This window comes from Gadus macrocephalus, chromosome 16 (assembly GCF_031168955.1).
Source record: "Gadus macrocephalus chromosome 16, ASM3116895v1".
NCBI lineage: Eukaryota > Metazoa > Chordata > Actinopteri > Gadiformes > Gadidae > Gadus > Gadus macrocephalus.
This window is the reverse complement of record NC_082397.1, coordinates 27,297,435-27,324,088: the sequence shown is the minus strand read 5'-3', so window position 1 is coordinate 27,324,088 and position 26,654 is coordinate 27,297,435. Positions and strand designations below refer to the sequence as shown.

General features: G+C 41.9%; 1 protein-coding gene across 50 annotated transcripts in view; it reads left to right on the top strand.

Moving 5' to 3' along the window:
• Window positions 1-26,654, top strand: part of LOC132474120 (titin-like) — a 178,324-nt gene that overhangs the window by 20,217 nt on the left and 131,453 nt on the right. For 24 of the 50 annotated variants that reach the window (XM_060074608.1, XM_060074594.1, XM_060074627.1 and 21 more), the window contains 28 exons: window positions 63-341; window positions 429-716; window positions 829-1,107; window positions 1,198-1,479; window positions 1,572-1,850; window positions 2,019-2,297; window positions 4,021-4,302; window positions 4,743-5,021; window positions 5,129-5,410; window positions 5,503-5,781; window positions 5,883-6,170; window positions 6,291-6,569; window positions 6,676-6,957; window positions 7,054-7,332; window positions 9,692-9,970; window positions 11,012-11,290; window positions 11,915-12,250; window positions 14,138-14,416; window positions 15,430-15,708; window positions 16,772-17,050; window positions 20,928-21,263; window positions 22,579-22,869; window positions 23,070-23,357; window positions 24,833-24,949; window positions 25,061-25,343; window positions 25,587-25,770; window positions 25,918-25,998; window positions 26,307-26,574. In XM_060074608.1, coding sequence (XP_059930591.1) covers window positions 63-341; window positions 429-716; window positions 829-1,107; window positions 1,198-1,479; window positions 1,572-1,850; window positions 2,019-2,297; window positions 4,021-4,302; window positions 4,743-5,021; window positions 5,129-5,410; window positions 5,503-5,781; window positions 5,883-6,170; window positions 6,291-6,569; window positions 6,676-6,957; window positions 7,054-7,332; window positions 9,692-9,970; window positions 11,012-11,290; window positions 11,915-12,250; window positions 14,138-14,416; window positions 15,430-15,708; window positions 16,772-17,050; window positions 20,928-21,263; window positions 22,579-22,869; window positions 23,070-23,357; window positions 24,833-24,949; window positions 25,061-25,343; window positions 25,587-25,770; window positions 25,918-25,998; window positions 26,307-26,574 — 7,515 coding nt within the window. The remainder of the gene's footprint in view (window positions 1-62; window positions 342-428; window positions 717-828; window positions 1,108-1,197; window positions 1,480-1,571; window positions 1,851-2,018; window positions 2,298-4,020; window positions 4,303-4,742; window positions 5,022-5,128; window positions 5,411-5,502; window positions 5,782-5,882; window positions 6,171-6,290; window positions 6,570-6,675; window positions 6,958-7,053; window positions 7,333-9,691; window positions 9,971-11,011; window positions 11,291-11,914; window positions 12,251-14,137; window positions 14,417-15,429; window positions 15,709-16,771; window positions 17,051-20,927; window positions 21,264-22,578; window positions 22,870-23,069; window positions 23,358-24,832; window positions 24,950-25,060; window positions 25,344-25,586; window positions 25,771-25,917; window positions 25,999-26,306; window positions 26,575-26,654) is intronic. The other 26 variants (XM_060074591.1, XM_060074595.1, XM_060074596.1 and 23 more) reach the window with 26 other exon arrangements.

Genomic DNA, 26,654 nt, shown 5'->3' with positions numbered 1-26,654 from the left:
GTTTTACTAATGTAGAGGCTATTAAAGTGTTATATTAATAACATGATAATATCTTACCTCAGAACCCGCCAGAATCGTAGAACCTGCAGAGTCCATTAGTGTGACTGCAGGAGATTCAGCCACCTTGGAATGTACAATCGCTGGAAGCCCAGACCTCAAGGTGCAATGGTTTAAAGATGGAAAGGAGGTGACGAGTGGTCGTAAATACAAAATCACTCTGAAGGAGAAAACTGCCATGTTAAAAATTCTGGCAGCAGAAAAAGAAGAATCTTCTGAATTCAGGATGGAGGTGTCAAACAAAGTGGGCAAGGACCAGTGCAAAAGCTCCGTTACCGTCCTAGGTTCGTTTTAAGTGCAAATAACGTCCAGAATTTCTTAGTTGAGAGTTTTTAAAAGTACTCCCAGTGACCATCCATTTTCTTACACAGGTCGAGCAGTTCCCCCTTCCTTCACTAAAACTCTAAAGAAACTTAATGCAAATATTGGTAATGATATTACCTTGGAATGCAAATTCTGTGGGACCCAACCAATTGATGTTTGTTGGTACAGAGATGATAAAGAGATCCACAGTGATACAAAATATAAGGTTGAAACGAGGGAGAACATGGCCGCTCTCCTTATAAGGAGCCTGGGGCAAAGTGATGGAGGCAATTATAGATGCCGACTGACCAACGTTGCTGGTCAAAAGGACGACACTGGAACTCTCTGTATCAAAGGTCAGAAAAGTTACATTAAAATACCATTGGTCAGTGTAGGAACAGAGAGATCCATTCCGACTATAAGTTGATGATGACCATGACCATGAATTTGTTAACATTGTTTTTCTAGAACCCCCAGCTTTTACAGTGAAACCAGATAACCGGGAGGTAAAAGAAGGCTCCACTATTTCTTTGAAATCAGCCTTCACTGGAACAGTTCCTCTGGCTGTCAAGTGGTTCAGAGAAGAAAAGGAAATTTCCACTGGAGGCTCATATTTAATTAAGAAAGATGCCGTATCCAGCACCTTGGAACTCCACTCTGTGAAACCCAGCGACTCTGCTAAGTTCACATGCCAAGTATCCAATGATGCTGGGAAAGTGGACTGTACTGCTGTCCTCGTTGTGAAAGGTGCTGTTTACATTTTTCTCTCAGACGATATACCCTGCTGTTCTGTCTTCATGCATGTTTTTTTGTCCTAATTAATGCTGTTATTTACAGAACCACCAACCTTTTCATTGAAGCTTGTTCCCTCACGCCTAGTGAAAACGGGACAGCCTCTGACATTGTCTTGCAAAGTAGAGGACAGCCCTGGGCTTAGTGCGAAGTGGTTTAGGAATGGCTGTGAGATCATTTCAAACTACAGACAGCTGGTGCGTTTCTCTAACTCAGTGGCATCTTTGGAGGTGATAGACAATAGCGTGGACGATAGTGGAGAATATGTCTGTGTGGCGTCGAGTGCGGCTGGTAGCAATCACTGCAGCTGTACTGTAACAGTCAAAGGTTGGTTTCATCTTTTCATGTCAAGGTTACGGGTGTGTGTGTGTGTGTGTGTGTGTGTGTGTGAAAGTGACAATACCGTTTCTCCACTGTAGAGCCCCCTGTTTTTGTGAGACCTCTAAGGTCTGCCACCCTGGTAAAGGGATGCGACATTGTCTTGGAAGGAAGAGTCTCAGGCTCTTCCCCCTTTGAAATATATTGCTCCCATAATGGTGAGCCCATCCAAAATGACCGAAGGCATTACATCCATTTTGAAAAAGACACCATTACACTTATGGTCTCCAAGTGTGAGGCCGGAGATGTTGGGAAGTACCAGTGCACTGTTACAAATGAAGTTGGAGAAATATCTAGTTCTTGTCACATATCACTGAAAGGTTAGTTTTCAAGGTGTTTCATGCATTACAACGTACTCTAACAAACAAGCCAATTTATTGAACATCTGTCGCTAAACATACAGGCTCTTGTGGAAGCTGTTTACTATGTATATATCTATATATAAACATGGATGGACTCTAGATGTCTGTGTGATCTTCTTTCACTAGAACCACCATCATTTGTTCAGAGACTAGAGGACCTGACGTACCAGGTGGGCTCAGAGGTCTCTCTCAAGTGCATGCTAACCGGATCACTCCCCATGGAGGTATCCTGGGTCAAAGACAACTGTGATCTCAAAGAAGATGAGCACATCAAGATGTCTTATGAGGCTAAAACTGCCGTGTTGAATTTGAAAAACACTCAGAAGACGCACAGTGGGAAATATGTCTGTCATGTCCACAATGAAGCCGGAAGTCAGAAATGTGTTGCTGTTCTCACAGTGACAGGTTTGTTGGACCTTCTTCACATGCATTTACTGCATTTGTCATTGTCTTAACATCTGCATTGAAATGTTGGTAATTTGTGGTACAAATATGAGAAGGAGATCCAGAATGTGGCTTTCTGGGAAATCTCTCGTCTTGACAGTAAAGACTGTGGCAGCTGTACCTGCACAGCTAGAAACAAAGCTAGCTGTTATCCTTAGCATTGTTCTGGCATCCTTTTAATCAAAGGTTAGGTTTAATTTGTATAAGTGAAATATCACATTTCATCCACTAACAGAACCAACAGGTATAAAAAAGCTAGAATCCATGTCTGTTTCACCTGGGTTAAAGGTCAAGTTGAATGTGCTGATCTCCGGCATCCCATCTTTGACCCTCTGACTTGCTCTTTGGTTGAGTCCAACACCTCCACCTCGATTGAGCTCTTATTTGAAAAGACAGAATCTGGATACTATATATGTGAGATCCAGAATGAGGATAGCTTTGCATGCTACGCATTACTTATCACCCTTGGTTTCTATAGCACTACTTCAAATCAAAGAAACGCAAGAGGTGGTCAAATCGACTGGGGGATCCTGTCAGCTTGGAATGCAGGATAGCGGGAACACCTAAGATAGGAACAAAATGGGGCAAAGATGGCAGAAATCTGCTGTTGAGCAGACATTATACCCATTCTGAGGACCTCAGTTAACTTAATATTTAGTCTTCTCAGTTGGGAGACGCAAGATGGTTGAGGCTACAGACTCTAGTTCTTTCAGGTGGAAGGTTAATTTGCTTGTTGCAGGTCAGAAGTTCATTTTTTACATCAAACAGTCTTAGGGTTTGAGAACCTTTTTCCCTCCATTTCTTACCATTTGTTGACTCTTTAATACAGGTGGAGCAATTCCTTCATCATTCATTAAGAAATTAACCAACATTTAGGAGTTCTGGGCATCACTTGTAACCTTTGAGTGTAAAGCAGCTGGCTCTCTGCCAATATTCGATGATTGGAAAAAAGGAGGCAAGAGGAGCCATGCAGAAAATACCATCTTATTGCAGCTGAGACTCAGTGAGAGCAATGACACAGGGGAATATTACTGTAGAATAATTAACCAAGCAGGGAGTTGTGTATGCAGTGGAGTACTTACAGCTAAAGGTTAGAACTTATTAGTTGAATCTATTTATTCTCTGTTTAAATGTCGATCAGCTTTATCATAATGTCTTTTCTGTGTGGGTTTCGGTGCCACCCAAATTCATAGATAGACCGGAACCTCAGAATGTGCTTCAAAACTCTTCTGTCCATCTGAGGAGTATGTTTGAAGGAACTCCTCCTTTCACTGTTAAATGGTTTAAAGACAACATCAAACTCTTCAGCAGTCCGTCATGTGTCATCAAAACAAATTCATCCTCTTCTACAATAATCCTTCACTCTGTTGGAGCATTGCAAATTGCGATTTATTCTTGTCAAGTTACCAACCAAGCAGGCACTGAGAAATGTGCAGCAGAGTTGATTGTGAAAGGTTGGACTTTTCTTTTTTGTCCACCTCCACTGAATTAACAATTTTTCATGATTTAACTTATTCCATTCCACGGATCATGCCCCCTCCAAGTGACTTACCATGCTTCCTTTGCAGACTAAACTGCAAAATATTCTTTCGGTATCTCATTCTCAGGTCACATCTTCTATTCACCCATTAGACAAAGTCTGGATTTCTCCCATATTAACCTCTTGTTTTTTTTTACCTTGCAGAACCCCCTCAGTTCTTGGTGAAGCTACCTCCCAGTACGTTTGTAAAGCAATGCGAGAGCCACCGCTTTGAGTGCAAGACGAACAATGCAACCTCTATAAAACTATGCTGGTACAAAAATGACCAAAAGCTTACCGTGGGAGACAACTATAATATAGGATTTGCTGATTCTACTGCATACCTTAAGCTGCGTACCAAAAGTGTTGAGGATAACGGAGTCTACACCTGTGAAGCGTACAATGATGCTGGTAATGCAAGCTGCAGCACTGTACTCACAGTTCAAGGTCAGACCCTGAATCGACTCATCATGTAACCCTGTTTTCTTCGTGTGGTATTCTGCAAAGAATTGAAGGAGCATGAAAGTCGAAGACTGACGGTCCCTATGTACAATATTTTAATCAAGTATCCTCGCTGTGTTCACATTTATGATTTGAAATTCCTCAAGCATGGAACATAGATGTCTCATTGTGTTGGAAAGCATGATTCTTTAAAACACAAATATTTATCCCAACCACTGATGAAATGACCTACAACTTGTGGCATGATAGGAGCTACATTCCCATTTCAGTAAATGCCCTCCATCACTAATGATGTCGACTGATTCTGTCTGATGTTATTCATGTATGGATTGAACACAAGCATGACAATCTTTCTTCCCAGTGTGCAAACAACACTGCTTGACAAAGAACATCACCCTTGTTCACAGAGTTATTTTACTTTCTAGAGCCTCCATCTTTCATTAAAATGCCGGAAATACTGGAAGTCGTCAAAGGAAAAGATGGTAGCTTGCACTGTGAGCTGTACGGAACTCCTCCTTTCCAAGTGAACTGGTACAAAGAAAAGAGAGCCTTGAAGGAGAACCATAAATACCGCATGGTCAGTGAAGGAGCTTCGGCTGCTCTTCACATCATGAAGCTAGACATGACAGACGCTGGTTTATATGAATGCAGAATAACAAACAATGTAGGAAGTAACACCTGCCATGCCACCGTTAACTTGAGAGGTTTGTACTATTTCCAGCAATTACCAGCAGGGACTCTTACAATTATGCCAAAACCTTGATTCAAATCATCTTCCCACGCCAACATATTTTCTTTATGAATCATCCAGAACCACCATCTTTCGTCCAGAAACTGGCGGAGCAGTCGATAAGAGCTGGTCAGCAACTCACGCTGACAGCTAAAGTTAAAGGCTCTGAACCTATTACTGTGTCCTGGGTTCAGGACAAGGATCACATCCTCAGGGAGGGTGAAAACAGGATTATCAGTTATCTTAATGGTGAGGCCACCCTCACAGTTCCAACAGCAGACCACACCACATCTGGTAAATACACCTGCCAGCTCAGGAACGACTCTGGCCAGGCCGAGTGTGTCTCGCTGGTCACTGTTCTAGGTCTGTATACCATTGGACTTCATTACACTTTAGGTCAAGCATATTATCTTATAGGATAAAATTATTTTTACCTGTTCTTTCATAATTTCTAGAACCTGCTGCTATTGTGGATTACCCTGAGACTTTAAATGTGAAGTCAGGAGACAGTGCAGCTCTTGAGGTATCGGTATCAGGCTCAGCAGAGCTCAAGCCCAGGTGGTTCAAGGACAACCAAGAGCTGTCTACCAGCACAAAGTTGAAGTTGTCTTTTTCAAATAAAGTGATGATTCTGATGATTCAATCTGCTGACAAGGCAGATACAGGAGTGTACAAGCTAGAGATCCAAAATAACATTGGGAAAGCATCCTGCAATATTAAACTCTCTGTCTCAGGTCAGTATACATCACATCTTTAGTCTAATTATCATCCAATATGATTCCATCCTGATGATGTGCCAGGACATATTTGAAAGCAAAGTATTTTTGTATAACAGATAAGATGATTCCAGCAACATTCATACGGAAGCTGAGAGACATTAATCTAGTTGCTGGTCGACCAGGAGAGATGGAGTGTAAGGTGGCTGGTTCAGCTCCTTTCACCACCACCTGGTTCCACAATGGCCAGGAGATCAAGGGTTGCCCAAGCTTTGACTTAAGCCTCATTGATAACACATGTAAAATCAAAGTTCCAACTGTCCAGTTGTCTGACTGTGGGAAATACACCTGCAAAGCTACTAATGCTGCAGGAAGCAGTGAAACTAGCGCTTTGATGACTGTCAAAGGTTTGTAGTTAAAGTATAGAAGGAATCACCATGGCTCAAGCATATTTTAATCCACAATGGGATCTCCTGCATACCAGAAAGGTCAAATGTATTTTACAACACTTCCTGTCTTCAAATTAGAATCTCCCTCTTTTCTGGAAACACCTGACATGAAAGAAAGTCTCCCTGGAAAAAATGTCACGTTCTCGGCCAGAGTGAAGGGCAGTGGGCCTCTCAAGGTGAGATGGTTCAGGGGAGCTAAAGAAATGCTCCATGGAAGGGGCTGTGATGTTTCCCTGAAGGAGGGTGTAGCTACTCTTGTGCTGAACGCTGTGGAGAAGAGCCATGCAGGGGAATATACCTGTCAGGCCATCAATGATGCTGGGAAGGAAAGCTGCTCATTCATCATGTTTGTAAAAGGTTGGTTAGAATTACAATTAACCTGAGAAAATCAATTCTTTTTTTTGTCAGCGCCTGCTTGTGAATGAGATATTATTGAAACTAACCAACATTATTACTTTACCAGAACCGGTTCACTTTGTGAAGAAGCTAAGGAACATTTCCTGTGAGAAAGGAGTGCCTCTGAGGCTTGAAGTCACATTTGCTGGCACCCCCCGGGTGGAGGTGACCTGGTGGAAAGACGGTGACTTCATTTGGGCTTCTTACCAGTACAACGTCATAAAAACAGACACCTCTTGTGTCCTGGAGGTCCTCAACAGTGACAAGATGGAGGCAGCTGGAACATACTCTTGTAATGTTGACAACGGAGTTGGAAGTGACAAGTGTGAAGCTCAAATCTCTATTTTAGGTAAAACTTTACAAGTCTTGGTCTACTAGTAGTTTAAACATTCAATCATTACTTTATCCTCCCGGCTAAAACTAACCACTTCATCTGTTACTGTAGAACGACCTTACTTTGTTGAAGAATTGAAGCCATCAGAAGTATCTGCCGGTGAGGCCCTTACCCTGAGCTGCCGTATCGCAGGAACACCTGACATCTCAGTAGCTTGGTTTAAAGCAAACGGAAGAATATGCAAGTCCGATACTTGCTCAATGGACTTTTCAAAAGGTGTTGCCACTCTGAAATTGAGTAAGACAAACACATTTGATGATGGAGAATATATCTGTAAGGCTGAAAACCGGGTGGCATCTGAATCCTGCAGGTGCATAGTAACTGTTAAAGGTGATGCTCAAATCTTCTACCTAAACATTCACTGATTACTGCATTACTAAAATGTTCTGCCCAGTAGGAGGTGAGACAGGACACAGTAGATGGGACAATAGATGAAACAAAAGACCAGTAGTACTATACAGAAGAAGTCTTACTAATGCCACATTGCTCTTTAATACCTAACTAACCTTGCTTCTCTCATCAATGCTTCTCAGAGAGCCCGTTCACTTAATTGGGAAGTTGGAAGACACTCATTTCTTAGTAGGTCAACCTCTTAAACTAGTGTGCAAGTACAGTGGAAGCCAGAGGGTCCAAGTCACATGGAAGAAAGACGACAAGATGATCTGGGTGTCATACCTGTATAATGTCCTAACTACCGACTCCACCTGCTCTCTGGAGGTCCTCTACAGCGACCGCCCAGCAGCTGCAGGGAAATACTCTTGTGAAATTACTAATGGTGCTGGAAGTGATGTCTGTCACGCTCATGTTAGTCTAGGTAAAGGCAAAAGCACTGACCTGCCAACAGCTTTCCATTCCTCTGCTAACCTCCTCAGTCACTATCTCCATTTGCTCAAGTGGTGCATGATTACCATCAAGAGCATGCTTCCAGAGAATATCAAAACTAGTCTCTTGACAATCAGAAGTTCATGTCCTTACACTACTTTGAGGATGTTGTGGAGATACAGTTCGCTGCACTTCTAGGATGGAACTGGAAGAACTCCTTGACTAGTTGTCTTGTTTCGGCCTTTCATCAAAACCAAAACAATGTTTTAGGGCACTGAAAACTGAGCTTTTCAAAAAGTCTTTCCAGGGTGAAAATGTTTTAAACCCTTTTCTGTCATTTTCTATTGACCGGTGAAACTCAGCTTTTTGAAAACACTGACCTCATGTCCTTGAATTCGTCCATGGCAATTCAGAGCAACCTAGAAATAGCTAATCATTACTGCGCCTTGTGGAGGCTTATCATATACTGAACACAATACTTTTTGTTCCACATCGAAATCAGACTTTGAATGTACACCTTTACCAAACTTTAGAATTGGCCCAGCTGAAAAATTTACTCAATGGTTAGACTTCCTGACCCCTACTGACCCGGCAAGCTTATCGGAGAACTACCAATAGTTATTGCGTTCTCCAGTGGATGGTATATGGACCTTCTCCTAACGATATTTTGTTAAACAGATGGTGTGAACAAAAACTCCAGAATGAAAGGAACAAATAAGCTTATAAAAAATACCCACATTCATGTGGACTGGCCTTAGAACGTGATGATGGGTTAACCTAGCTTCTCCTGATGAGAAACTACAGATAAGATCTCTGATAAGACCAAGGCATTCCATACTGTAGAGGTCTCAGGGTTAATGCTGACTAACGGCACATTGCTCATTAATACCAAACTAACCTTGCTTCTCTCATCACTGCTTCTCACAGAACCCGTTCGCTTCATCAAGAAGTTGGAAGACACTAGTTTTAAAGTCGGTCAACCTCTGAAACTAGTGTGCAAGTACACTGGAAGCCAGAGGGTCCAAGTCACCTGGAAGAAAGACGACAAGTTGATCTGGGCATCATACCAGTATAATGTCCTAACTACTGACTCCACCTGCTCTCTGGAGGTCCTCTACAGCGACCGCCCTGCAGCTGCAGGGAAATACTCTTGTGAAATATCGAATGGAGTTGGAAGTGATGTCTGTCACACTCATGTCCATCTAGGTAAAGCCAGAAGCACAATCCTGCCAACAGCGGTCCATTCCTCTGCTAACCTCCTCAGTCACTATCTCCATTTATTCAGATGTGCATGATATCCCTCATAAGCCTGCTTACAGAGAATAACGCAACTAGTCTCTTCAATAATGAACATATGAAACAATCACTACTGTAAACGGAATCTTTCAGAGTAAGGGAATCTTTCCTTCAAGTTAATGTCTAAAGCACGGCTGACGATCAGAATTCTATGTCCTTCCACTAATTTGAAGATGTTGTCGAAATACATTTCACTGCACATCTAAGATTGAACTTGAAGAAATCCTTGACATTTTTTTGCCATTTTTTGGCCTTTCATCCAAACCAAAACAATGTTTTAGGGCACTGAAAACTGAGCTTATGTAAAATTTCTTCCAGGGTGAGGATGTTATAAACTCTACTTACGTCTTATCATGTCGTCCGTGAAAATTCCGAGCAACCCAGCATTACTTAATCATTACTGCACCTTGTGGAGGCATATAGATATACTAAACCTGGTGAGACAGTATAGCAGTCTCTGATAGAACCAAGCCGTTCCATACTGTAGTAGCCTTAGGGTTAATGCTGACTAAAGCCAAATTGCTCTTTAATACCTAACTAACCTTGCTTCTCTCATCACTGCTTCTCACAGAGCCTGTTCGCTTCATCAAGAGGCTGGAGGACACTAGTTATAAAGTCGGTCAACCTCTGAAACTAGTGTGCAAGTATACTGGAAGCCAGAGGGTCCAAGTCACCTGGAAGAAAGACGACAACTTGATCTGGGCGTCATACCAGTATAATGTCCTAACCACTGACTCCACCTGCTCTCTGGAGGTCCTCTACAGCGACCGCCCAGCAGCTGCTGGGAAATACTCCTGTGAAATTACTAATGGAGCTGGAAGTGATTTCTGTCAGGCCCATGTCCGTCTAGGTAAAGACAAAAACACTAACCTGCCAACAGCTTTCCATTCCGCTCCTATCCTTCTCAGTCACTGTCTCCATTTCCTCAGATGGTGCTGGTTACCCTCATAAGCCTGCTTACAGAGAATAACACAACTAGTCTCTTCAGTATTGGAACATTTTATCAATCATTACTATAAAATAATTTTTACCATTTAGGGATCTTTCTTTCAATACAATGTCGAAAGCACCGATGATAATCAGAAGTTCATGTCCTTCCCCTACTTTGAGGAGGTTGTGGCGATTCACCTCACCGCACATCTTAGATGGAACTTTAAGAAATCCTCTACTAGTTCTGATAGACCTAGTACATACGTACCCAAGTATTTTTCAATATCACAGTATTTTGGCCTTTCAACCAAACTAAAACAATGTTTTAGGTCATTGAAAACTGAGCTTTGGGAAATGTCCTTCAAGGATGGAAATGTTTTCAACTATTTTTTTCAGTGTGTATAACTCAGCTTTTGGAAAACGCTGACCTCATGTTCTCAAATTTCGTCCGTGGCAACCTAGTATGACTTAATCATTGCTGCCCCTTCTGGAGGCATATAGATATACTGATCTGAATACTTCTTATTCTACATCTCCCTCAGATTTGCAATTTACAACTTCACCGAACATTAGAAATTGGTGCAGCTGAAAAACATGCTCAATACGCTCTAAACGGAATTCCTGCACCCTACTGCCAGTAAATCTATCTGAGTACTTCCAATAGCTTTTGCATTCTCCTATGGACTGTGATATTTTGTTAAACAGATGGTGTAGACAGATACCTTTTTCAAGAATGAAAGGAACAAATAAGCTTTAAAAATTACCCATAGTCATGTGGACTGGCCTTAGAATGTGAGGCAGGGCTAACCTTGCTTCTGTTGGTTCTCTTAGACACCAGTCTATCAGTCTGATAGGACCAAGCCATTTGATACTTCAGTAGTCTCAGGGTTAATGCTGACTAACACCACATTGCTCCTAAAAACGTAACTAACTTTGCTTCTTTCATCACTGCTTCTCACAGAGCCTGTTCGCTTTATTAAGAAGCTGGAGGACGCTCGCTTTTTAGTAGGTCAACCTCTGAAACTAGTGTGCAAGTACACTGGAAGCCAGAGGGTCCGAGTCACCTGGAAGAAAGATGACAAGATGATCTGGGCATCCTACCAGTATAATGTCCTAACTACTGACTCCACCTGCTCTCTGGAGGTCCTCTACAGCGACCGCCCAGCAGCTGCAGGGAAATACTCCTGTGAAATTACTAATGCAACTGGAAGTGATGTCTGTCACGCTCATGTCAGTCTAGGTAAAGGCAAAAGCACTGACCTGCCAACAGCTTTCCATTCTTCTGCTAACCTCCTCAGTCACTATCTCCATTTTCTCAGATGGTGCACGATAACCCTCATAAGCCTGCTTACAGAGTATAACTAAACTAGTCTCTTCAATACTGGAAAGATAAAAATCTTTCCAGTATTGACCTTCGGTTAAAGTCACCTTCACCTTTTGCGACGGTGTGATTTTCAATCTGCACCTTCACTGAACTTTAGAAATCGGTGCAGCTTAAAACATGCTCAATACACTCTAAATGTTTAGAGTTTTTGCCCCTTACTGACGGGGAGAGCTGATCGGAGTATTTTAAATCGTTTTTGCATTCTTCTATGGACGGCAATATTTTGTTGAACAGATGGCGTAGAAAGGACCTTTTTCCAGAATGAAAGGAGTAAATAAGCTTTATAAATAAGCATACATGTGGACAGGGTTTAGGAGGTGGTGCAGGGCTAACCTTGCTTCTCTCAGTGAGACAGTTTAGCAGTCTCTGATAGGACCAAACCATTCTATACTCAAGTAGTCTCAGGGTTAATCCTGACTAACATCACATTGCTCTTTAATACCTAACTAACCTTGCTTCTCTCATCACTGCTTCTCACAGAGCCTGTTCGCTTCATCAAGAAGTTGGAGGACACTAGTTTTAGAGTCGGTCAACCTCTGAAACTATTATGCAAGTACACTGGAAGCCAAAGGGTCCAAGTCACCTGGAAGAAAGATGACAAGATGATCTGGGCTTCATACCAGTATAATGTCCTAACTACTGACTCCACCTGCTCTCTGGAGGTCCTCTACAGCGACCGGCCAGCAGCTGCAGGGAAATACTCCTGTGAAATTACTAATGCAACTGGAAGTGATGTCTGTCAAGCTCATGTCCGTATAAGTGAAGCCAAAAGCACTGGCATCGCAAAAGCTTTCCATTCTCCTGCTAACCTTCTCGGTAACTATCTCCTTTCCTCAGATGGTGCTTGATAACCCCCATAAGCCTGCTTACATAGAATAACTAAAATAATCATGTCCTTCCACTACTTTGAGGATATTGTGAAGATACACTTCACTGAACATCTAAGATGGACCTCAAAGAAATCCTTGACAAGTTGTGTCATGCCTTTCATCCAAACTAAAACACTGTTTTAGGTCATTGAAAATGTAACATTTGGAAAAGTAATTTCAGGGTTGAGATGTTATAAAAAAAAGAATACATTATTGTTGACCGGTGGAACTCAGCTTTTCAAAAATGTTTACCACCTGCCCTCGAATTCGTCCATGGCAATTCAGAGCAATCTAGTGTTACTTAATCATTATTGCCCTTTGTAGAGGCTAGGGATGGGCATTTGAAGAAATTTTCTTGATCGAGCATCGCTAGAGTTATCGATCAATTATCGATTAATCATTAACTTTTTTCTATGTTTTTTTTCTAATGTTTTTATCAATGAAATCTTTATTCCAACAATAATGTATGGGCCAAAATTAATACAATACAGTTAACTTGAAGACCTACAACTGTTTAACAGTTTTAAAATAATAAATACAGGCATTATAGGTTATAGGCCTATGCGGCGCTCGTAAAGTCCGAACAATGCGCCTACAGGCGCTCTTAAAGGTTTGGAAACGATTCAACAAGACTAAATCTGTAGCCTATTCCAATTACAATAAGTAGCGAACTTATCGGACAACAATAATCAAACAAAGGCAGTAGGCTAAAAGTGGGCATTAAACTGTATAACTGTTATGAAAAAAAAGGGGGGGGAAAGGCCGACATATAATGCCTGCAGCCGGCGCGCGGAAAAGGCTCGCAACAAAAAGATGAGCCACCCATTTACAAACAATTGCATGAACTAGTCTATCTAAAAGCAATACCTTATTGAACATATATAAGGCTGGACTTGTTGCTAAAATATCACAGTTTTGGCAAAATGTAACGACTCCAAGAGGCACCAAGCGGAGCGAGAGTCAACACATTAAGAAAGAAAAGAGCGACTCACATACGGTGGTGACTGTCGTCCATAGCATACAGTAACTCCAGCCTACATATTTTTGTTTAGGAATATAAGCATGTTAACATGCTCGGGGGTCAGACGCGAACGCAGCCTTGTAACTGTCAGTCCAGCAGCAGAAAACACCCGCTCTGACGGGACCGAAGTTGCGGGGATGCAGAGGTATTGTCGCGCTAACTTTGACAGCCTGGGGAACCTTCTTCCATTCACTTTCCACCAGTCGGCAGGGTTATATTCAATTAAATGCTTCAAGACTCACAGTATGCAACACAACGTCCTTTTAATCGATAACAATATAAATTGATCGACGCATTTCTTAACGATCAATTATCGAGCATCGATTAATTATGCCCATCCCTAGTAGAGGCATATAAATATACTGTACCCAATACTTCTTAGTCCACGTCTCCCTCAGATTTTCAATGTACACCATACCCGAACTTCAGAAAATGGCGCAGCTGAAAACTTGCTCAAACGCACCAAATAGTTAGACTTCCTTCCTTACTGACCGGGCAAACTTAACGTAGTACTTCCAATACTTTTGGCGAACCCCTTGGATAGAGATATATTGTAAAACAGATGGTGTGAACATGACAATTTTTAAAAACCGAAACTGACAAACTGGTTTTGAAAAAATACAAGTACCACGTGGACTAGCCTTTGAAGGCAATATTGGGCTTGTCCCTCTATCACCTGGTGAGACAGTATAGCAGTCTCCGATAAGACGAAGCCATGACATACTGTCGTAGTCTCAGGGTTAGTGCTGACTAATGCCAAATTGCTCATTAATACCTTACTAACCTTGCTCCTTTCATCACTGCTTCTCACAGAGCCTGTTCGCTTCATCAAGAAGCTGGAGGACACTCGCTTTTCAGTAGGTCAAGCTCTGAAGCTGGTGTGCAAGTACACTGGAAGCAAGAGGGTCCAAGTAACCTGGAAGAAAGACGACAAAATGATCTGGGCATCATACCAGTATAATGTCCTAACTACTGACTCTACCTGCTCCCTGGAGGTCCTCTACAGCGACCGGCCAGCAGCTGCAGGGAAATACTCCTGTGAAATATCTAATGAAATTGGGAGTGATTTCTGTCAGGCCCATGTCAGTCTAGGTAAAAGCAAAAACTCTGACCTGCCATCAGCTTTCCATTCCTCTGCTAACCTGATCATAAGCCCCCTTACAGAGAATAATTAAACAAGTCTCTTCGATACTGGAAACATGAAAAAATCACTACTGTAAACGCAATCTTTAACAGTTAGGAAATCTTTCCTTCAAAGTAATGTCTAAAGCAAGGATGACGATGAGAAGTTCATCTCCTTCCACTACTTTGAAGTTGTTGTGGAGATACACTTCCCTGCACATCTGAGATGGAATCAGTAGAGATCCATGACGATTTGTCTTAGACCTACTCGTGTGCATTTAATTATTTGAAAAATGTATTGTTTCATTGTGTTTTGGCATTTCATCCAAACCAATACCAAATTTTCGGCCACTTCAATCTGAGCTTTTGGAAAACTCCTTCTAGGGTGAATACATCTTGAATACTGTTTTCTGTGTAATAGTGTGGACTGGTAAAACTGAGCTTTTGGAAAATGCAGACCATCAAATTACTGCAAAGCAATTCAAGGCTACCTGAAATAACTTAAGAATTTCTGCGCCTTGTGAATGCATATAGATGTATTGCTCCCTATATTTCTCAGTCCACATCTCTCTATCCTCGATTCAATGAACCTTTAAAATGGGGCAGCTGAAGAAGATGCTCAATATGCTTCAAATAGTTCACTATTCCGTCGCTACTTACCTGGCATGCCTATCGGTATGTCTCGGACCAGTTTTTGCATTCCCTATGGACAGAGATATATTTTTTTATGCAGACGGTGTGATGTGAATATTTCTGATAACTGAAACGGAAAAATAAGCTTTAAAAAATGAGCACATAAGTTTGGACAACCCTTAGTAGGTGATGCCTGGCGTGTCCATAAATCTCCTCGTGAGACAGTACAGCACTCTCTGACAGGATCAAGCCATTCCATACTGTAGTAGTCTCAGGGTTAATGCTGACTAACGGCACATTGCTGTTTAATACCTAACTAACCTTGCTTCTCTCATCACTGCTTCTCACAGAGCCTGTTCACTTCATCAAGAAGCTGGAGGACACTAGTTTTCGAGTCGGTCAACCTCTGAAGCTAGTTTGCAACTACATTGGAAGCCAGATGGTGCAAGTCACCTGGAAGAAAGACGACAAGATGATCTGGGCGTCATACCAGTATAATGTCCACACTACTGACTCCACCTGCTCTCTGGAGGTCCTCTACAGCGACCGGCCAGCAGCTGCAGGGAAATACTCCTGTGAAATTACTAATGCAGCTGGAAGTGATTTCTGTTACGCTCATGTCCGTCTAGGTAAAGGCAAAAGCATTCACCCGCGAACAGCTTTCTATTCCTGTGCTAACCTCCTTAGTCAATATCTCCATTTCTTCAGATGGTGCATGATAACCCTCATAAGCCTGCTTACAGAGAATAATGTAACTAGTCTCTTCAATACTTGAAACATAAAACAATCATTACTGTAAACAAAATCTTTAACAGCTAAGGAATCGTTCCTTCAATATAACTCCTGAAGCACAATGATCAGAAGATGTTTCCCTTCTAATACTTGGAGGATTTTACGGAGATACAGTTCACTGCATGTCTAAAATGGAACTGGTAGAGATCAACGACTAGTTGTCTTTGGCCTAGCCCCTAAGGATCCCGGTATTTGAACAAGAACTCATTTATTTATCTTGGCCTGTCATCGGATCAAAAAACAATGTTATAAGTCGATGAACTCTGAGCTTTTGGAAAATAACTTTAAACAGTGTAGGAGTTTTTACCTCTATTTTCTGTGTGTTAGAGAGGATCTGTGACAGAGATTTTGGAAAATATTGACCACATGCCCTCGAGTTTGTGCATGGCAATTTAAGGCAACCTAGTATTATTAATCATTACTACGCCTTGCAGAGGCATATAGATATATTGAGGTCAATACTTCTCAGGCCATATCTCCATCTGGAGTTTCAATGTAAACCTTCACTGAGCCTGAGAAATGGTGCATCTCAAGAAGAAGTTCAATACTCTCGATATGGTTCACCTTGTTTCTTCCTACTGACCTGGATTGCTTATCTTTACTCTTCCAATTGTTGCGCATTCCCTATGGACAGATGTTTAGTTATACAGACGGTGAGACGTGAAGATTTCTGAAACTCAAATGAACAAATAAGCTTTAAAAAATAACCGTGTGTGTGTGTGGACTACCCTTAGTAGCTGATTCTGGGCATGTTTTTGAGTCTCATAGAGAGAAAGTATTGCAGTCTGTGATAGGACCAAACCATTCCCTACTGTAGTAGTCTCAGGGTCAATGCTAACAAACGCCACACTGCTCATTAATACCTAACTAACTTGCTTCTCTCATCACTGCTTCTCACAGAGCCTGTTCGCTTCATCAAGAAGTTGGAGGACACTCGCTTTTTAGTGGGTCAACCTCTGAAACTAGTGTGCAAGTACACTGGAAGCCAGAGGGTCCAAGTAACCTGGAAGAAAGATGACAAGATGATCTGGGCGTCATACCAGTATAATGTCCAAACTACTGACTCCACCTGCTCTCTGGAGGTCCTTTACAGCGACCGCCCAGCAGCTGCAGGGAAATACTCCTGCGAGATTTCTAATGAAGTTGGAAGTGATGTCTGTCACGCTCATGTCCGTCTAGGTAAAGGCAAAAGCACAAACCTGGCAAGAGCTTTCCATTCCTCTGCTCACCTCCTCAGTAACTATCTAAATTTCCTTAGAAGGTGCATGATATCCCTCATAAGCCAGTTTTCAGAGAATAATGCAACTATTCTCTTCAATGCTGGAAACAAGAATCAAACACTACTGTAAACATGACTTCCAACAGTTAGGGATTCTTTCCTTCAATGTAACGTCTGAAGCACAATGATCAGAAGATGTTCCCTTCCAATACGTGGAGGATTTTGTTGAGATACACTTCACTCAACGTCTAATACAACTACACAATTCCATACTGTAGTAGTCTCAGAGTTAATGCTGACTAACGCCATATTGCTCATTAATGCCTAACTAACCTTGCTTCTCTCCTCACTGCTTCTCACAGAGCCCGTTCGCTTCATCAAGAAGTTGAAAGACACTAGTTTTATAGTCGGTCAACCGCTGAAACTAGTGTGCAAGTACACTGGAAGCCAAAGGGTCCAAGTAACCTGGAAGAAAGAAGACAAGTTGATCTGGGCGTCATACCAGTATAATGTCCAAACTACTGATTCCACCTGCTCTCTGGAGGTCCTCTACAGCGACTGCCCAGCAGCTGCAGGGAAATACTCCTGTGAAGTTACAAATGCAGCTGGAAGTGATGTTTGTCAAGCTCATGTCCGTCTAGGTAAAGACAAAAACACTGACCTGCAAAAAGCTTTCCATTCCTCTGCTAACCTCCTCAGTCACCCTCTCCATTTCTTCAGAAGGTGCATGATTACCCTCATAAGACTGCTTCCAGAGAATAACACAATTAGTCTCTTCAATACTGGAAACATGAAACAGTCATTAGTGTAAATGGCATCTTTAACAGTTAGGGAATCTTTCCTGCAATTTAACGTCTGAAGCACAATGATCAGAAGATGTTTCCCTTTTAATACTTGGAGGAATTTACGGAGATACACTTCACTGCACGTTTAAAATGGAACTGGTAAAGATCCTTGACTAGTTGTCTTTGACCTAGCCCCTAAGGATCCCTTTATTTGAACAAAAAAACATTTTCACTGTGTTTTGGCCTTTCATCGGATCCAAAACAATCTTTTAATTCAGTGAACTCTGCGCCTTTGGAAAAATGAAAATGGTGTTGTAGGAGTTTTGACCTCTGTTTTCTGTGTGTTAGAGGGGATCGGGGACACAGAGGTTTTGGAAATTATTGACCTAGTGGCCTTGAATTTGTTCATGGCAATTTAAGGCAACCTAGTTTTATTAATCATTTCCACATCTTGCAGAGGCATATCGATATACTGAGGCCAAATCTGCTAAGGTCATATCTACATCCGCAATTCAGTGTAAACCTGCATTTAACCTTAGAAATGGTTTATCTCACAAAGCAGTTTAATACTCTCCATATGGTTCACCTTGTTTCCTCCTACTGACCTGGCATGCTTATCGGTACTCTTCCAATTGTTGCGCATTCCTTATGGACAGATATTCTGTTATACAGATGGTATGACTTGAAGGTTTGTGAGACAGTACAGAAGTCTCCGATAGTACCAAGCCGTTCCATACTGTAGTTGTCTCGGTATTAATGCTGACTAAGGCAACATTGCTCATTAATACCTAACTAACCTTGCTTCTCTCATCACTGCTTCTAACAGAGCCTGTTCACTTCATCAGCAAGCTGGAGGATACTTGCTTTTTACTCGGTCAACCTCTGAAACTAGTGTGCAAGTACACTCGAACCAAGAGGGTCCAAGTCACCTGGAAGAAAGACGACAAGTTGATCTGGGCGTCATACCAGTATAATGTCCTAACTACTGACTCCACCTGCTCTCTGGAGGTCCTCTACAGCGACCGCCCTGCAGCTGCAGGGAAATACTCCTGTGAAATTGCTAATGAGGCTGGAAGTGATATCTGTCACGCTCATGTCAGTCTAGGTAAAGGCAAAAGCACTAACCTGCCAACAGCTTTCAATTCCTCTGCTAACCTCCTCAGTAACTATTTCCGTTTCCTCAGAAGGTGCATGATATCCCTCATAAGCCTGCTTTCAGAGAGTAACACAAATAGCATTTTCAATATCTTGAAACATGAAACAATCATTACTGTAAATGGAATCTTTAAGAGTTGGGGAATCTTTCCTTCAATGTAATGATCAGAAGATCTTTCCCTTCTAATACTTGGAGGAATTTTGTGGAGATACACTTTCACTGCATGTCTAAAAGGGAACTGGTAGAGATCCTTGACTAGTTGTCCTTGGTCTAGCCCCTGAGGTTCCCGGTAATTGAACAAAAACACATTTTCAATGTGTTTTGGCCTTTCAGGGGTAATCAAACAATGTTTTAAGAAACCGATCTCTGAGCTTTTTGAAAATGCCTTCAAAGGTGTAGTACGAGTTTTGATCTCTGTTTTCTTTGTGTTAGAGGAGATCAGTGACAAAGAGCTTTTGGAAAATATTGACCTCATGTCCTCGAGTTTGTGCATGGCAATTTACGGCAACTTCATATTATTAATCATTATTACATCCTGCATAGGCATATAGATATACTGAGACCAAATACTTCTAAGGCCATGTCGCCATCTGTGATTAAATGTAAACCTGTATTGAACCTTAGAAATGGTGTATCTCAAGAAGAGGTACAATACTCTCCATAATGATTGTCTTGTTTCCCCCTACTGACCTGGCATGCTTATCGGTACTCTTGAAATTGTTACGCATTCCCTATGGACAGATATTTTGTAATACAGACAGTGTGACATGAAGATTTCGGAAAATTGTAAGGAACATTAAGCTTTCAAAAATAACTCTATGCTTGTTGACTACCCTTCGTAGGTGATTCTGGCCATGTCCTTGAATCTCTTATTTAGACAGTACAGCAGTCTCTGATAGTACCAAGCCATTCCATACTGTAGTAGGCTCAGGGTTAATGCTGGCTAACATCACATTGCTCAATAATACCTAACTAACCTTGCTTCTCTCATCAATGCTTTTCACAGAGCCTGCACGCTTCCTCAAGAAGTTTGAGGAGACTTTTTTCATGGTCAGAGAACCTCTTAAACTAGTGTGCAAGTATGCTGGAAGCCAGAGGGTCCAAGTCACCTGGAAGAAAGACGACAAGTTGATCTGGGCGTCATACCAGTATAATGTCCTAACTACTGACTCCACCTGCTCTCTGGAGGTCCTCTACAGCGACCGCCCTGCAGCTGCAGGGAAATACTCCTGTGAAATTGCTAATGAGGCTGGAAGTGATATCTGTCACGCTCATGTCAGTCTAGGTAAAGGCAAAAGCACTAACCTGCCAACAGCTTTAAATTCCTCTGCTAACCTCCTCAGTAACTATTTCCGTTTCCTCAGAAGGTGCATGATATCCCTCATAAGCCTGCTTTCAGAGAGTAACACAAATAGCATTTTCAATACCTTGAAACATGAAACAATCATTACTGTAAATGGAATCTTTAAGAGTTGGGGAATCTTTCCTTCAATGTAACGTCTAAAGAATTGTTGACGATCAGATGTTCATGTCCCTTCACCCCGTTGAGGATGTGTTCTGGAGTTACACTTCAATGCACATCTAAAACTGAACTGTGAGAGACCCTTGAATAATTGTCTTAGGCCTAATTTACATGTATCCCACTATTAGAAAAAAAATCACACCTTGTTTTTGCTCTTTATCCAAAACATGAACAAATAATCTTCTAAAAACAGCGTTAGTCCATGTGTGGACTAGACCTTAGAAGGTTTGCATCTTCCTTTTTTAGAGGGTTAGCAGTTTTGAGCATGAAGAAGCCATTCCATACTGTAGTAGTCTCAGGTGTAATGCTGATCAAAGCCACATTGCTCATTAATACCTAACTAACCTTGCTTCTCTCATCACTGCTTCTCACAGAAAACATGCGCTTCATCAAGAAGTTGGAGGACACTTGCTTTTTACTGGGCAAACCGCTGAAGCTAGTGTGCAAGTATACTGGAAGCAACAGGGTCCAAGTCACCTGGAAGAAAGACGACAAGTTGATCTGGGCGTCATACCAGTATAATGTCCTAACTACTGACTCCACCTCCTCTCTGGAGGTACTCTACAGTGACCGCCCAGCAGCTGCAGGGAAATACTCGTGTGAAATATCGAATGGCGTTGGAAGTGATGTCTGTCACGCTCATGTCCGTCTAGGTAAAGGCAAAAGCACTGACCTGCCAACAGCTTCCCGCTCGTCTGCTAACCTTCTCGGTAACCATCTACATTTCCTCAGATGGTGCTTGAAAACCCTCATAAGCGTGCTTAAAAGAATAACTCAAATATTCTCTTCCATACCGGAAACATGAAACAATCATTGCTGAAAACATGAGCTCCAAAGTGAAGTAATATTTCTTTCAGTGTAGTGTCTTTGGCAGGGCTCCTAAACCTTTTGGTTCTTTGACCTGCTTTCTAAATGTTAAATATTTCTCCCACCCGGTGTACTTGTGGGAGGGGATGGAGGGCACGCAATGCAATTATTTTCTTCTTTGGCCATCGTTATTTGCCTGCTTCATCTAATCAAGTGGATGACAGTAATATTCTATACTTAGTTATGTATCTTAGTTATGTATTACACCAACCAGACAAATTTTCAAGCTCATGTTTACATTTTTTCTTTCATATGTGTCTGCATTGTTTTCAACTCGGCTAGATTTAGTGACTTTTGGCCATCGCTGGCGACGGAAAAGCTACTGGCGGCGAATCTGGGAACTTTTTCTTGTGACTGGATACTTTTTTTTTCGGGTTATCCCTCGTCTCTGCACTGCACACAGCTCTCTCTCTCTCTCTCCATTCCCAATCCCAATCCCTTTTGCCTGCTGCTTTCATTGTTTCCAACGAGTTCCGCCTTCTTCACCCGGATAAACCTTGCATGCAAAGGATGCGTGGTGGCGTCACGAATGACGTCATCATGCAAACCAGCGAGTTCCAGCGACTTTTCTGATAACCAACAGTACAATGTATGCAAATGAGGCAAGGTTACGTCACATTTGACGTCATTACAACACTGTTTGCCTGGCACCTCTCCTATTCAGACAAACCTGTCTGAACAGCTGTTTATCTAATACGGAGCAGGTTTGATACGGTGCGGATTTATACAATGACTGTGCTGAGGAGCGCCCTATGTTGAGACATTGTCATCAACAACCAGTATGGCTGCACTGATGTGCCACACAGTTGATTCATTGTAGTTCCATCCAATTGAAAACAGACGTTTTGGTCTGTGTCAGTGGATAATCCAAAATAACCTGAGAGGCTCCAGACTAATACTCATTTGTGAATTGGTCTGGCGAAGTCAAGCTAGTATAACGAATCTATCCACCATAACAAAGAGCTTTGATTACGTTCCCTGATCTCTGAACCATATATGGTCATGACTAAATATGGATTTTTGGACAGGCATCATGTAAAGTGTAAAAACAATAATAGAACATATTCTATTCTATTATACTTTAGGATTTTGAATTTAATTGTATGGATTATTTCTAAATGTCTGTGGTTAAATTATGCTACTTTCCTTCACTAACAGAAAGTAAAGTTCCTCCGAGCTTCACCAAGAGGCCTGCCGAATCCATGGAGGATACAGTGGGTAAGGTGGTGAAGATGGAGGCTCGATTGTCTGGCTCCCAGCCCATCAGCGTCTCCTGGTTTAAGGATGGTAGTCAGATCCACAGCTCTGACAAACATGACGTCAGCCTCAGGAACAACACAGCCCTTCTCGCAATAAAAGACACCTTGGTCTTTGACCAGGGTCGTTATTCTTGTGAGGCAACCAATGAGGCTGGAAAAGAGTCCTTCCAGGTTTCCCTTACTATCTCAGGTGTGTATGTGTTCAAATTGAATACAGTAGGGTTTCACTCTCATATCATCTTTATTATTTAATGTAAGACTTACTCTCCTCCTCTCTTTACTGTTGTAACCTTCTTCAATCTGCCTTATTAATGTTGTTTTTTACGATTTTTTTGAGGAAAAACACAGTCCTTGACACTGATATGCAGTTTTTGTAAAATAATCTTCCAGAGGCTGCAAAGAAGCCTGTATTTGACATCCCTCTCAAATCGGAGACGGTGAAAGAGGGCGACAAGCTTAGCCTTACCTGCCACGTCTGTGGCTCTCCTCCACTGAAGATCCAGTGGATGAAGGATAGAAAGGAGCTGAAATCCAGTGGGAACACCAGGATTACTTTAGTGGATGGTACAGCAAGCCTGGAAACCAGCAAAGCGTCCAAGGCTGAAGCAGGAGATTATCTGTGCAAGGCCAGCAATGCTGAGGGCAGTGAGTTCTGCAAGTCCAAGGTCACTGTGATAGGTAAACCCATTTGAATACTTCTTCGATAATATGTTATGATGGACCTTGCATTTTATTTTTTGTCCAGCTCTTTTAACATCCACACGTTGGAGACCATTTCAACATAATTAGGTGTTTGAGGTTCACAACTGTTGTGGTTCTTAGACTTTATTCTTTCTTTCTTTCTTTCTTTCTTTCTTTCTTTCTTTCTTTCTTTCTTTCTTTCTTTCTTTCTTTCTTTCTTTCTTTCTTTCTTTCTTATTCTCCACAAATCTTGGGATCCTACTCCTTCCACAACCTAGAGACTCCATTCCACTTTTAAAATGTTCAGGTTAGCTTGGAATCACGCACTACTGTTCAGATTAAATATTTTTAACTTTTTAAGATATTCAAAAGTTACTAATTTAAAATATTTTTTTTTACAATGGAAGGCATTGGGGGCCCATTCCCTGACACTTCAACTACTTCAGACTTCTTAACTTGGTCAACCATAACTTGGTCCGTTTTCAACCGTTAACCCTTTCGTTGAAAGAATCAACAGTTTGATGTCAAACCCTATTCACGTTTGTATATTTTCAGTTGGTCTCATTGTCGTCCGTTGAGGCTAGAGCGTGAACATTCCTCGTGCTATAGCCCAAGGCGGCTATCAAAAAAGCTGAATGATTAGATGAGAAGAGATATATTCAAACTTTATCACTTTAGCTATTTGTTTAACTTTTTGTTTAACTACATTCTTTAAATGGTGTACATGTTTAGATTCTCTACTCCATTTAGACTCTGTTCAAATCTTTTCACTTGAATTCAGCCATTCAACATTTATTTACATTTTTAACTATGGGGCTTTATTAAAACATATTTTCAACCTCACTTTGCACTACAGCACTCACCACATTTTCTGCAGGAAATGCTTTTTCTAGTTGAAACTGCTGTTTAAGGCGTTATGGAGCCTTGTCTTCTAATCTGGTGCATTCTAATTTTCTGCATCAGAATAGGACTGTCTGCATCTTGGGAAACATGATTCATTGAGAATACCTGGTATAATATGATTCAATAATGTCATGACTGCCACCTTGATATCTGAATGTACTGATATCTGTACAAACCTATGCATTTAATAATTCGGCTTCAGTCTCATTAAAAATAATATTGAATTACTTTTGCTTGCAGGCCAAAGGATTGTACTCTCCATTAAACCTAGGTGCTGCTTCAGTGCATCAGTCATATTTTTAGCTTGTTTTCTAAATTACCTTTAATTAAGATTTGAAAAATTCTACTTCAGAAACCAGCTTGTCTTATACAAATGTATTAGAGGGTGAAAAGAAAGGGTACGTATATTTGGTAGTTTAACCATGCATTCATCTGTGAAACCTCCACTACTAATAATATCACCAGTTGTACTCCTTGCTTCATAATGATATAACTTGTATTGATTGCAGTGTGATCCTATTTGAATGGTTCTTCAGTGCTAGCATTTACTGATGACAATACTCCATCAGACAAAGGGACCAAGGCTGCACCTAGCGAGGCGGCAGCAGCTGCTGGAACTTCTCCAACAAAGCGTCTGGATAACCTCTTCTTCATCGAGGAGCCCAAGAGTGTCTCTGTCGCAGAGAGTGAGTAATTTCTGATGTTTGTCAGAAGCAATCTGACAAACAATCTGACAACACCAGCCAATAAAGGTGATGAAGGTTTTGAGACTATTGTTTGTTGTCTGTGTGTTGCAGAGGGCACTGCTACCTTTATCGCCAAGGTTGGAGGTGATCCCATTCCCAATGTGAAATGGATGAAGGGGAAGTGGAGGCAGATCACCCCTGGTGGTCGTATCTCTGTGGAACACAAAGGGCAGGAGGCCAAGCTGGAGATCAGAGAAGTGACCAAGTCTGACTCTGGCCAGTACAGATGTGTGGCCTCCAGCAAACACGGAGAGATTGAATGCAGTACAGACATGGAGGTCAACAAGAAGGAAGAGGCGGCAGGAGTTGGGGACTTTAGGGCCAAGCTCAAGAGGTAGGTGTTCATAAACACAGAGATTTATGCAGCCATGTTTCATCAGGGGTCATTAAGGCCATGTACAGTGGATGACTTGTGGAGGTGTGGAGACAGTATCGTCCTCAATCTCCACCTCCTCTCGTGCTTTTTCTTGTCATGCGTCTCATGGTTGGGCAGGCTGGGTTTCTGCACTCAGTGAAGTGTGGCCATCACATGGGCCACTACATGGGACAATATGAATGAATCAGTTTGTCTCCATAGGACTCCATCCAAGACGAAGAGTCCAAAGAAAGAGGGAGAGGTTGATATCGTTGAGCTACTGAGAGGTCATGACCCCAAAGATTATGAGAAGATTCTCCTCGACCATGACATCCACGACTACCGGGCAATTCTTGAGGCTATTTCTTTCTTGAAGAAAGAGAAAGAGGATGAGACAGGAAAAGTGGTGCGTAATAAACTGAGATCACAAAAAACACTTCTAATGCCACAAGGAACACATTGATGTTCTAGAGGTTTGTCCCTGGTTTGATGGACAACAATCTACAGTAAAGGAGCAGACCTGAATTTGAAAGGTGTATCTCCTGTCCTACAGGAAGTGGAGCGCGGAGGCCGAGTAGACGAAGAGGACATGGCTAGACTCATCCAGCAGCTGGAGGGCCGCGCTGGCACAGAGGTACCGGTGGTCGTCTCCTCCGTCTCATCAGTCCCATAGAACATCAGATACACCAGTCTTATACAAACATCAGATACACCTGTCTCATACAAACATCAGATAGACCAGTTTTGTACAAAAACAGATACACCAGACTAATACAAACATCATATATACCTGGCTCTTCTGGCTCAGATTACAATGTGTTTTGGTTCAGGTTGATTGATCAAATGTCTTCTATTTAGTGCTTTTAAAATGGCTGGCACGTTTCAAGGACTGAATTGAATAATTGTCGATGCATTCATCATTAATCCTGTGTTGCTTTGCAGCCTGTCTCTGTGTTAAAAGACATCAGTGACCAGACCACTGCTGAGAAGCAGGTGGCCACCTTTGAGTGCCAGGTCACCATCAACTACCCTGAGATCACCCTGTCCTGGTACAAGGGCACCCAGAAGCTGGACAACAGTGACAAGTATGACATTAGTGTGGTAGGGGATCGCCACTACCTCAGAATCAAGAAGTGCAGTGATAAGGACCAGGGCGACTACCGCGTGGTGTGTGGCCCTCATATCTCCAACGCCAGACTCACCGTCACCGGTAAGTCACCATGCAGTAAAGGGTCCTGTGTTGTATTGTAATTTTCATCACCTTCCACTGTTCTTCAGTTCTTCTTTGGC